The following is a 12,414-nucleotide window of genomic DNA, read 5'->3' on the forward strand; positions in this document are numbered from 1 at the left end:
CACACGGGACAGCCACCGTTGCTATGAGTGTTTTAGCACTATAATTTTAATTAGTTTTGGGCTAAAATGCGTGGTTTTTGTTCGTAATCGCTGCTACAACGAATTTCTCCGCGCAAGAAATATAGGAGAAGCCACCATTTTGTAAAAATATATACTTTAGATGGTCTGGCAGCGCAAATTGCTCGAGGGTGGCAGCGCTACTCACGAAAATTACCTAAAAATGCCAGCAAAAGTGGCAACGGTGGTATGTCGTTTAGCTTTTGGTGGAGTGTGCCTTGCACAAGGCGGTATTTTTTGGCAATTGGCTGTATATAATTGTGGAAAACCAGCAATTTGATATTGCTAAGGTCGCTGTTAATTTTAAAGGGGAACAGGCTAATCTTTTGTCCATTAAAACGATGGCATGTTTACACGATGTGATTGATATTTTCAAAGTTAAACGCCGATAAGTTTTGCTCATCGCACAAAAGTAGCGATATTTTATGAATCGATACAACCAAAATCAAAAGACTCAAAAAATAGAAAAATAATTTGAATTGTTGCATTGTCATAAAAAGTATAGAAGTATCCATATTAATATAGTCGCCAAGTCAAAAAATATTACCTAAAAATATATTGTCTTCCAAAAGCATATATCGATATTAGGCTTTTTATTCTCCTTTTTGTTGGTTGGCCTTTTTAATTTGATCCTTATTTCATATAAAATCAAATAAGAAGCAGTCATGAAACTAACCAATCTTATGCGGGATAGATTCATCAATCGGATAAAATAATAGTTTTAGCACTGAGAATCCAAACTAGCTGGTAATATTAAGCGGAATATCAAAATCGAGTGAAATGATATGGGATGTACTGTATATTTTGAAAATGAAAAGGTATATTTCGGTATATTTCTGAGGAACAGGCAGTATATTTTATCGATATCTCCGCGGTCACACTGCCGCCCGCCCGACACAACAAAAACGCTCCCGGTCCAACTTCGTTGATTTTTAATTGTAAACAAATTTAATAAATAATAGAGGTAGCTACTTGACTGAGGAACTACACGAAAATCTCAACTGGTGGACGCTCTTTAAAAGCTTATCACTCTCAGGCGTCCCTTGCTTTTATTAATTGCGAGGAACGCGCCTTCCAGTTTAATTCAATTTGTGATAAAAGAGACGCAACTCCCGAGATACAATCAACAATCAGCAGGCATTTAGAAGAGCAACAAAATGTGCGACGAAGCCGCTGCGGATCATCAAGGTAACTACCACTAGTATAGCAAAAGTGTGCGTGTGTGTTTACTCGGTCTATATTTGCTTGGCCATTAAGTGGCGTGCTCGAAGCCAAAATGAGATTATGATTAGCGGGCGCCGCTACCCCGCCCAGCTGCGACTTGACAAAAAGTGCCTTAAAATAACATTAACCAAAGCCGGCAGTGAATTTGTGTGCTTCCTAGGAGAGGGTTCCGAAGGGATTTGTGTGTTTAATTGGAAATTGTCAAGAGATTTGGCTAAATTTAGATCGAGAAGTGGGACAAATGTTCCCATTTGACCTTTTGCTGAATGCATTTTTGCGATAGTTGTGTGCGTGTGTGTGAGCTGCCTCCTTGCAAGGCTCATTTGCAAAAGGTAGAGTATTCTCTCGCTTTCACAAGTTGCCATTCGCTGTCGCTCTCTTATAGGCACGTGGTTGATGGGAATGCATTACATTGCCTTGTATGAATATATCCTGCTTCCTTTTTACTGTGACACGTTTTTCTTTTCTGCATTGCTGTACTCTCCCTGGACACTTTTCTTCCCTTCCTTCTCTTGTCACATTCATATGCACTTCCGCTTTCTGTCCTGCTCTCGCCCTGCTTTCATTCTCCCTGCCACGAGATGGGACTGCTTGCTTCTATGCCTGCAAGCAGTAAGGCTGATCGGTAGCTGGTACTGCAAGGGTATTTACCGGTTGCCTAGTGATACATCGAGGAATAATTGGCACAAAGTCCGCTACTGGTAGACATTTCAACATTTCTTGTTGAAATTGACGCATTCATCTCTGCCTCTCTCCCTCTTTCTCCCTCCTCGTCTGCCGCTCTTGTTCGCTCTGCTGCCCTCCAACGTTCATTGTTGTTCTTTGGCCATTTTCCTGCTTTTCTGTCGCAGTATTAAAAATAATATTTGTTCATGGTCAAACCTAAGCCAATTTTCAATGTGGCTCTCATCCCCCGCCCCTTTCCATTCCTTGCTTTCTCTGCGTCCCATAATGCTAAATTCATGACATTTAACGGGGGAATCGATGATTTTTTTTTCCTCTATGCCGCAATTCGCGTGACTCGTTGCGGGCCCCCTTATCGGTGGAGGCACAAAGCCCAGGCTCAAACATTTGATAGAAGCATTCTTAAATTGTCGTAGATTAGTTTTTATTTATGATCACCGCACCCCCCGCTGGCAGGCAAAACGTTAATGAATTGTCGTCTGCCATATAAATAATTTTCCTTTTGCTTTTTATACACTTTCATCAATTACGGTTTATCGCACTCTGTGGGACAGTTTGAAGTGTGCTCTGTGGGCGGGAGGGAGGTGTGGGGGAGAGCACTGTTGAATTTATTGTGCAAGTAAAGTAGCTGTAAATTGTCTGAGGGTGTGAAGAGCGCAATCTAATTTGTTCTCTTCAAGTAAAGCAGGATCTCTTTACGAGCTGTAGCTGTCAATGACATTAGATTGGGAGAGCAATCTCTTGCTCTCTTTAACTCACTCAACTTCGTTCGCTCTCTCTTCTGATTGAGTGCATGCTGAATTACATAGATACTTACTTACCGACTCAGCAACTGCTTTGCATGCACGGCACAAAGTGAAATATTTGTTGTTTTCTATGCTGATCTATAGAGTGTTCAAAAGTCACCAATGTGCAAACCCTCTCCACACACCTCACACAAATTGGTCGTGAGTTAGCACCTGCTATCATTTGTCGGACATCTCACGAGCAATCGTAATTATCAATTCATTTAGCGCCCGCCCACAGATTACACTTTCAACGTCACGACCAGTGCAGTTCCCACACCCCGTCAATCCCTGGGCTTTTGGGTTAATTAAATTGTTTGCATAGAAACCCAACGCTAGCTGGCAGTGGTTTTCCGTTGCCTATTGTTTTGTATTCTATTTTTTTATTGCCTTTTCTATAAAGTGATATGCAATTGTATAATGCACATGAGTTGGGCTATTTATAGCACTGGGACTGTGGCACTGTTCCCCCCCGAGCACATTGTTTGGCCTCCCCCCACACTCCCCCGCTGGGCAGCCACGAGGTGTTTCTGTGATTGATATTTGTCCCAACGCGTTGGGCCGACACGACACCTTTGCATTTGTTTTGATTTGAACATTTTCGTGAACATAGAACACAATTCTGGTATGCAGGTTTGTGCATGCCTTCCCCTGCGGCCACCACCCCCCTGCGGTCAATGCTTGAGCAATATTTGGCTTGGCACGTACGACAGCAACTGTACATCTGCCTTTTTATGGCATCCCCCCCACACATGGCTGTTCCGGCTGGCAAAGCTGAATTAGTTATGAAAGACCTGGCAGGGACACCGACAAAAACTGGACACAGTCTTTGGATTTTGTACGAAAGGTGGAACGCGGCAGATCGGGGCTTATATTATTCAATATTCAATGCCCCAACTGAAGACATTCGTTTAGAATATGCTTTGAATAAATGAAGCAATTTAAATTGAAATCAATTGAAAGACAAACGCTCAGACGCGCAACAAATCATTTGTCTATATAGAAATATGAAAATATGGAATAAAGCTAGCCCAAAATGTCCTTCTCTATTCAAATTTGTATCTCTAACAGTACCAATTTGAGATTTCATTAATGATTAATCAATGCTGATTGGGGCACGTGGGAGAGAGAGACATCTCTCCATCTACAGATTGCCATCTTGCTGTGTGCTTTGCGTGTGGCAATGCCTGGGAGCGTGACTCTAAATGAAATTTATAAAAATAACAACCATCTCGACACTTGGGAGAGGTCGCGTACAGGGAGGGCAGCAAGCACTTTGCTTGGATGAATCGACATTGAAAGGTCTCGAGTGTCGTCGGGTCTCAGGTCTCAGGTCTCAGGTCGCTACCTTTCCTTTGTTAAAGCAGATTAAGTTGGATTACAATAAAAAATTGCTTACATCCAGCGAATGAAGAACCGGAAAATTGTTACAATTTTTTACATGAGGCAGCAAAACATCATTTTTATTGTCAACATTTCCTGCAAATTAAAATGCAAAATTGAATTACTAATATGACGACGGATCTGCTGAGCGGGCGATCAGCCAGTAAACAAATAACGGCATAAAGCAGAAACCGAAAGAAAATCGAAGAATTTGTACAGAAATTTCATTCGGGGAATGACAACAGAATGAAAAATATCTGAAGGTTTTGCTTTCAGCTAACTACAGTGCGTATCAAAAGTAGCAGAGGGAATATGAATGAAAACGCAAATGATAGACAGACATGCCAGTCATTAATTAATCATCCATAAATTTAGTTCTATATTTAATTATTGTATAAATGATCTATAAAAAGATGAATGGCTAATCTGCTGCTGAAACGCACTGTTTGCTCGATGTTTCCACATTTGTGTGGAAATGTTGCTCCCAAAATAACAAACTTTCCTTTCCAAACACACAATTTGTATTTGAGTGCCAGCGCGGACACCAAACGAATTTTATTTATAGAACAGCAAAAAGACTTTTGTCGGGGCCCCGTGAAATATTGTATTCGACTGAGGCAATAGTCCATGATTAATTGTGCAACTATTTGGATCTTTCTGTGTGCCACTCTGCTGGCTCCACTTGGATGCCCGATTAGATGTCCGTTAAGCTGTCCAGTTTTTATTGCTGCATAAACATGTGCCACAGCCCAGCAATTTGTTAATTGCATTTGCACAGCGCAGCCACTTTATGGCGTCCCCGTATAGATATCCATTTAGAGTTGTACACGTCTCAGGTGTACGCTAATTTTGATTGTGATTTACGAGTAGCAGGAGGGCGGATAATGGATCATCTGATGCCAGTCGAACGTGCTGCGAAGACGCTAATAAAAGGGTGTCCAATAATTTGCTTTTAAACGTTTTCTAGGGAATGCTGTAGATCACATTTGTATGCTCTTATTAGCATTATTTATTCGCTCTTTAGGTGTGAACATATCTCTACCGCTATGAATTCTTTCAGCTGTTTCCCTGCTGATCATTCATCAGCTTCTCTCTGGCCTGTTCTCGTAGTACATCAATTAGAATCCCAGCCTATTTCTTGGAATTTATTCATAAATTTAATGCCACAGTCACCGCGAAACACGAGTGCAGGGCAGGCCTGCCCCCCTACCCGCTTTTGACCTAATTTTAATGCGATTTAAGCCCAGGCAGTGCTGGAGCGGGCCGTGGACGCGTTTAATTAGGAAGGTTACACGCAATTTCCTCCTCAAATGCCCGAGGCCTGTGGGCGTAGGAGAAGCGCGACCCGAGACTGTTGTTTGCCACTGCCAGTGCCACTGCCCCACACCCCAACTGTTTGTTCAACTCTGAATACTCATGTTTATTTCCACCTGACTCTCGCCCCCCGCCCCGCTCCCACTCGACTGTGGCTGGTGGCGTCTTATTTCCGGGAAAGTGTGCACAATTTTTTAATTCATCCAATCTGCTTGCTTAACAAATAGGATTTTCGTTTTCAATTAAGTTTTGTGTACACTTACAAGCCGCAAATATGCCGCGTTTATAGTGGGAATCTCTGCTTTTTCTTGTCACAAATTTCTAATGGAATATCGTTTTTCTTCTTGCAGATCATCATGTCCATTTCGATGCTTCTTCGGTCAAGTCCGATGGCTTTGAGTCGGACAGCTGTGTGACATATCAGCGCTCGGGCGACACGATCGCCGTCAGTCTGGGCTTTCTGCAGATCAGTCATCGCTATCTGATTGACCTGAAGCTGCCGACAACGGTGTTTGGCAACACGGGAGCGCCGGGCAGCAAGTTCGTGCCGGTGGTGAGCGCCACACCGAATCTGCACTGCCGGATAACGGAGTTCGCTGGCACCAAGCACGACGAGCATGACTTCTTCGAGATGAAGATCGAGTTCTTTGCCTACAAGGAGAAGCTGCTGCGCGAGGTGCTGCACATTGTCAGCGCGAGCAATGCCAAGGAGCTGCTGCAGCTGGTGATTGCCGCCCGGGTGCTGGGCAAGGGCAAGGGAACGCCCATGCTGCGCACGGGCATCCACTGCATCGGCGTGGAGCGGGACGACGACGAATCGGAGGCCTCGGACTTTGCGGGCTTCGACAACAGGCCCTAGAGGAGAGGAGCGGACAGCCGCAATTTGTTTTCGTAGTTAATTGCAGAGATATTTACGTAGTTCTTAAGTAAACGAAACGAAGCAAAGAATAATTCTAAAATTATATATGAACTAACTCTAAGTCTTGCCTGCACGGTAACGTAACCAATCAATCAATCAACCAAGCAACCAAGCAACCAATCAACCAACCCAACCAATCGTATGTGAAACTCATAGAGCATTTGCATTTAGATTTCGGTTTCAATTTTGTTTGTTGTACTTAAAGTTTTGACTCGCAAGAACCCGACTGGCGGCAATGTTCACCCACTCAGCTCGGGTTCACGCGCATTTTTGTGTTGTCCAAGAAAGTAAATCAAGTTTTCATGGAAAGTTTTCAAGTCTAATGTGAAAATACATTGAAAATCTGTTGAACTGAACTCGGTACGTCTCAAAGCTATAAGACAGTATGTATGCCACAAAGAATACGTAATTTATGTATTATATATTGTAGAAACGAGTAAACATTTCGGAGAACCTCAACAACTGTCTTCTAGCTGCGAGACGCGCTGTAAATGTGTCATTCATTTTGTCGTACTCATGCCCCAAATGTACTTTAATCAATCAATGGAACAACTAACACTTCAAACAGACCAAACCGCAAGCCTTTTTCAAAATGTGTATAGAATAAATAAGAAATTTTAAATGCGACTATGTGCGCAGACCCAAGGCCAACTCGTGGTGCACCCTCTCACCTCAACTAAAACCCACGTAAAGCATTAAACGAACAACAGAGAACATAATTTTAAATGAATCAGATTAGGCCAACAGTATCCTTAGTATGTTTACTTGTATTTAGCAATGGGTTAGCAATTTTGATAACATTTTTGCACTGTCGAATGTATCTATAGATCAGGCCTCGGCACGGCCCTATCTAAAGGGTGTAGGACAAGGCGCTTGTCAAGCAGAGCTTCGTGTGGCTTCGCCAATGCGACTTCGGCACATGCATGAAGCAATTATATGGCAATTATCTATATAGCCCGGCTCGGCACCCATACCCTGTCATGTTCGCAGTGAGCTTGTGTGTGTTTCAACACGAAATAATATCAGCATCAACCACGAATAGTTTCGTGCAGTGTAAACCGGTTTCGGCGTAGCCATGTTCGGTTTTTTAGCCACACACACACATGAGGATGCTGCAATTATTATTATTATCTATAGTATAGATAGATGATGACGCACGGCGATCAGTCAGTCAGTCAGCAATTTGATTTTGTAAATTCCAATTCTACACAAATCCCAATTCAAATGGGAGCTCAATTCTGTACTAAGTATTTACAAACATGTGTATGTATTTGTGTGTGTGTTTAGGCCAGCAAAAATAAAAAGAATCGTTGAGAATACCGACCCCCATCGAATATTAATTGAATTGTTTTAATAATTCAACAGGCAAGCCTGATCAGAGGGGTTTTTGGCAACAAAATCAGCATGATTCCCCTCTTCAACTGCTGGACGTGGCCTGGGAGTTGGAGTTTGAACTCTGACGATAGTACATACTTCCCCGTGTTAAAGGTAAGTGAAAGGAATGCATTTTTTGAATGACCTCCCTCTCATTGGTTTCATCTTTTACAGCTTTTAAAACAGTCGCCAGATGTACCCACAAATACGCTTAGATATAGAAAGAACCTAAGGATCAGCATTCAGGCGCCGAAGGGCATTCACTTGCTACTTCTAAAGATCAGTCTGGGGCGCCTTAACTACCTCTAATTACTACACTTGTTCATAAGACTGGGCGAGTTGGATTCCTTATCATAGTTTTTACCTACCGATAATTATCGGCATACCTGACGCTCTTCTGGGCATGATGACCGCTTGTTCGGATTCATATTGTCGCGGTGGAAACACTTCAATGTTAATTACTCAGTTTCACTTTTACCGGGGAGTCCCCCTTAAAAAAATGCAACAATAGATTTTGCTTATGTTCGCCAACAAAAAACCTTTGTTCCAACTCTGCGCCACCCATGCAACGACGATCATGCAAGGCAAAAGGGGAGTCAGACGAGTAAGACGTAAACACGAGCAGGCAAAGTCGGGCACAAAGAGAGACAGAGGCACATCCCCATTGGTTCTGTGATCCTCTCTCTCAACCACACCTGTACATCAATGTGTAGGCCACGAAGAGCTTTGATCGCGTACCTTACATCGGCTCATTGGTCTTCGATTGAACCCGAGTCCGATCTTGCGCGTCAGTCACTTGTGCTAACTGGACGGAGCAGAACGTTCCCATTCTTAATTGATTTTTAATTCGCAAAGCGGCCAGTGCTAAAGATGATTCAGTTTGTGCGCGACCATCAAATAGTAATTGCATTTAATGTATTTATTTTATTGGCAGTCGTTGTGCTGCTGTTTATTTACCATAAATATGTAAATATGTAAGTGCATAACTTGTGGTCCCTCGAAAGGTGTTTGACATTTTGTATGTACATTTCAGCTAAGGATGTAGCCGCCTTCAATGGATACAAGTCAAAGCATTTACATGGATGTACATATATTACATACACATACATGTACCCATGTCTATCATTGCTAATGAATAAATAAAATTAAGAAACGAACGATCTGTGCTTGTATTATTGCTTTCCTTTCTTTTCGGCTTATCAGATTTTAATTCGTGGAAAAGACTGTTTACTTTTTATACCCGGTACTCGAAGAGTAAATAGGGTATATTGTGTTTGGGCGAATAACGGTTGTATGTAACGCACAGAAGGAAACGTTTCCGACCCCATAAAGTATATATATTCTTGATCAGCATCAATAGCCGAGTCTATGTCTGTCTGTCCGTCCGTCCGTCTGTCCGTCTTGTTTGTCGGCTAGTTCTCAGAGACTATAAGAGCTAGAGCCACCAAATTTTGGCACCAGACTGCTGTATGCTCACACTGAAACCAGTGCATTTTCAAAATGAGCCACGCCCCCTTCCGCCACCGCAAAAGGCCGAAAACCTCCCAAATCTACAATTTTGAAGATAGCAGAAAACTAAAAACGCCATTCCGTAGGGAATGACCATATCTATCAGATCACTGTTCATTATTATAGCCACAATGAAGAAATTATTTTGCAGTGGCCAAACCCACCCCGTCCCGCAGCATTCACACTCTGCTTCGCGCTGTTTATGGCCTCTGCCCCTGACACGACTATGCCTCTGCCTCGACTCTGCAGTGTGTGTCTATAGGGGAGGGTGGCGAGCTAAAGGAGCGTGTTGGCGTGAGCAGTGTTGTTGATGTAGATGACAGATGAAGAAAAAATGTAAAATTTGACAAATAACCGCTAAAGTGCAGATGTAGTACTGAGTGCCGGGTATAAAAGTTGTGACGCGTAAGAAGCGTCTCACACGTCCCTTCTCGTTAGGTAATGTACTTGTGCACCTGGTCACGGTCAATGTAGTTGCAGGTTTATTGCTGCTGTCTGAGTGATATCTTTTTACGTCGATGATGTTTCAATGGCAAGGGTACCTACATACATATGTGCATATGTACATGTACTTGTACCAAGTCTTTTCTGGAGCTCAGATTGATGTCATGTCTATTTATAAAGGTGATTCAATTGAAGGCAGGAAATGTAATGCCACTGCTGGCTTGGAAAAATCTTCAAATTCAATCCCTAGCGATGAAATGTCGTTAAAATATGTAAATATGTACATATGTATGTAAATGTGCAAATGAATGTATGTAAATATGAGCGTGTGGTGGAGACTGTGGCGAGACGCGGGCTGGACTGGACGTTAATTAAAATGCATCAATTTATTGCTGGGCGATGTGCGTGCAATAATAACCATTTAATAAATATGCTCAATCAATGCCACGCCCCTCGCTCTGCGCACCCCAAAAATAATGAAAAGAATTGCGGGTGAAAAAATATTTGCTTAATTAAAGTAATTATGGTTTCATATTTCATGCAGCGCTGACCTGTCGCTGCACGGCTAGGCATGGGCAGGGGGGCGTTTCGGTAATTACATTTTGCCATAAAGTTAACATTTATTTTAAAATGTCATTAAGTACTTAACGTGCGGTCTCCCTCTTACACGATGTCTGCATTGTGTGTTTGCCTTTTACGGGCATGCATTTTGCTCGATGTTTTTTTTTGTTTTTGGCATTGTTCAAGTAGCCAGAAGACAAACAAATGAACATTAGCCGGAGATCTTCATAGTTACACACTTACATACATATGTATGTAAATGCACATGTGTGTGAATCGGCAGATGAATGTGGCTTTGCCAGAAAAGGAAAAATAACAAAAAAAGGAATGCACGAGAGGCAAGAAAAGACTCAAGAGCATCAGAATGAAGTATTGAATTGAACTACGGCTTTTGGGCAACGAAGCTTTTAATACTCTGGAATGTATTACATATGTACATACATGAACACAGTTGTCAATTTTATTTGAGTCGCGCTCTCGCACTAAATTGCACCCGCCTCACTCACTCTCACCAAAAGTTACGTCACTTACTTCTTCGATCTTCCTTTTCAAATGGATCGGTGAGAAGGTGACTCATATTTTCAATTAGAGAGCAATTGGAAAAAGAAACAAGCAGTGAACATGGAATGTGCGAGCGCAAGGAAGACTGGAAGGTGAGAGAGAATAAGCGAGCCACCACCTTCGCACTGTACTGTGTGTGAGCCGCTCTCTCACAGCTTCTACTTTGTCGCATTAAAAAAGAAAAACGAGCGGTGATTACGTCAGCTCCACGTTTCCGGGTTCCAAAAAGGAGAAAATCAAACGAAAAAATTATCGCGGTAGTGTGCCATGAAGTGTAGAAATAAATAAATATAAAAAGAGTGCAAAAATTGTTTTGGAATGCAAGTTCAGGGCCGAACCGCTCGGCCAAATGGCACACAAACTGCAGTTGGCAGCTAGAAATGTGCGGAAATATGTGAAAGTGCAGTGAAAAAAGTGTTTTATCTATTTGATCTACAAGTAATCATATTGTGTTATGCATTCATAGTTTTTTTTTGTGTTTAAAAATCAGCGGAATGTTCTAGATTCCATTGTGTCTGTGTTTTTTTCGCGCGTTACAGTTACTTACATATGTCGGTGCGGGAGTGCGCATAGTTTTGTCCCTTTCTTACTCAAGCAAGTAATAGCCGCAGAGTTGAAGAATAAGCGTAAAAGGAATGCGCGAGTGGCTCGCATGCAAAGAGTGTGTTGGAAAAAAATGTGAGAATAAGGTGGGAGATGTTCTCTTATTCTCTCTCTTCGTTCGTACGTCCGTAACCTTGGAGACACACGTTTGCTTGGGAAAAAAACAACAAATGCAGAATGGAAATATGTACATATATAGAAGGTAAGAGATTAATTACTACATTGATTGTATATCTCCGAAGATATTCTTGTTTATTTCATGAAAATTTATTGCCTTCCCTTTGTAGAAAAAATCAATCATGTACATATGTATTTACATTTACGTACAAATACATATGTATGTATATGTATACATAAAGAAAACAAACAAACTTTTGATGACTTACTTCTTTGCGTTGCAAATATCTGAGCAATGGCCACAATACCCTATGAAAGGGAATACGAGTGGAATGTGGGAAATGTGGGGAATGTGACAGGGGAATCCAGCAACGAAATGAATAATGTAAATACGCCAAGTGTACAAAGTTTTAATTGTTATCATGTTTTGTTTGAGCACTGCTATCCTTCTCTCTCCCTCTCTCTCAATCTCTCTGTGTCTCTGCCAGTTCCTAACTCGTCGTCTCCATCTCTAAACTGTCCCTCTCCTTCGTTCGCATTCAAAATGTATCAATTTACGCTTGGCCAAGTTTTGGGGCTGCGCAAACGACACGTTGGACTCGAATTGTGTCGTGTCTGGCGTTGGCTGAGTGGCTTGCGGCAGCCTCAAAGTTTCCATTTTGCATATGTGCCTGCAGGCGCCACTTGCATTGCGAAAACAATCTCCCACCACCCCCAACCATTGTCACAGTTTAATCCAAATTGTGTTCTTAAATCGGGGCACTTTTATCTGGGGATTTGATGCAAGATCGAGTAAAGAAATCCTTTAACATCCTTCATTTTCCTTAATGGGGTTTTTATAGTTTAAAAATTTAAGAAAGAGTAAAATGTATAAATATT

General features: G+C 42.0%; 1 protein-coding gene across 1 annotated transcript; it reads left to right on the top strand.

The window, feature by feature from the left end:
* Positions 1-941: 941 nt before the first annotated feature.
* Positions 942-7,689, top strand: LOC117894328 (UPF0687 protein C20orf27 homolog). The gene is made up of 2 exons (XM_034801312.1): positions 942-1,245; positions 5,798-7,689. Exons 1-2 carry the CDS (start codon positions 1,215-1,217, stop codon positions 6,304-6,306), a joined length of 540 nt encoding a protein of 179 aa, XP_034657203.1. The 5' UTR covers positions 942-1,214; the 3' UTR covers positions 6,307-7,689.
* The last annotated feature ends 4,725 nt before the right edge of the window (positions 7,690-12,414 follow it).

This window comes from Drosophila subobscura, chromosome J (assembly GCF_008121235.1).
Source record: "Drosophila subobscura isolate 14011-0131.10 chromosome J, UCBerk_Dsub_1.0, whole genome shotgun sequence".
In the NCBI taxonomy this organism is placed as follows: domain Eukaryota; kingdom Metazoa; phylum Arthropoda; class Insecta; order Diptera; family Drosophilidae; genus Drosophila; species Drosophila subobscura.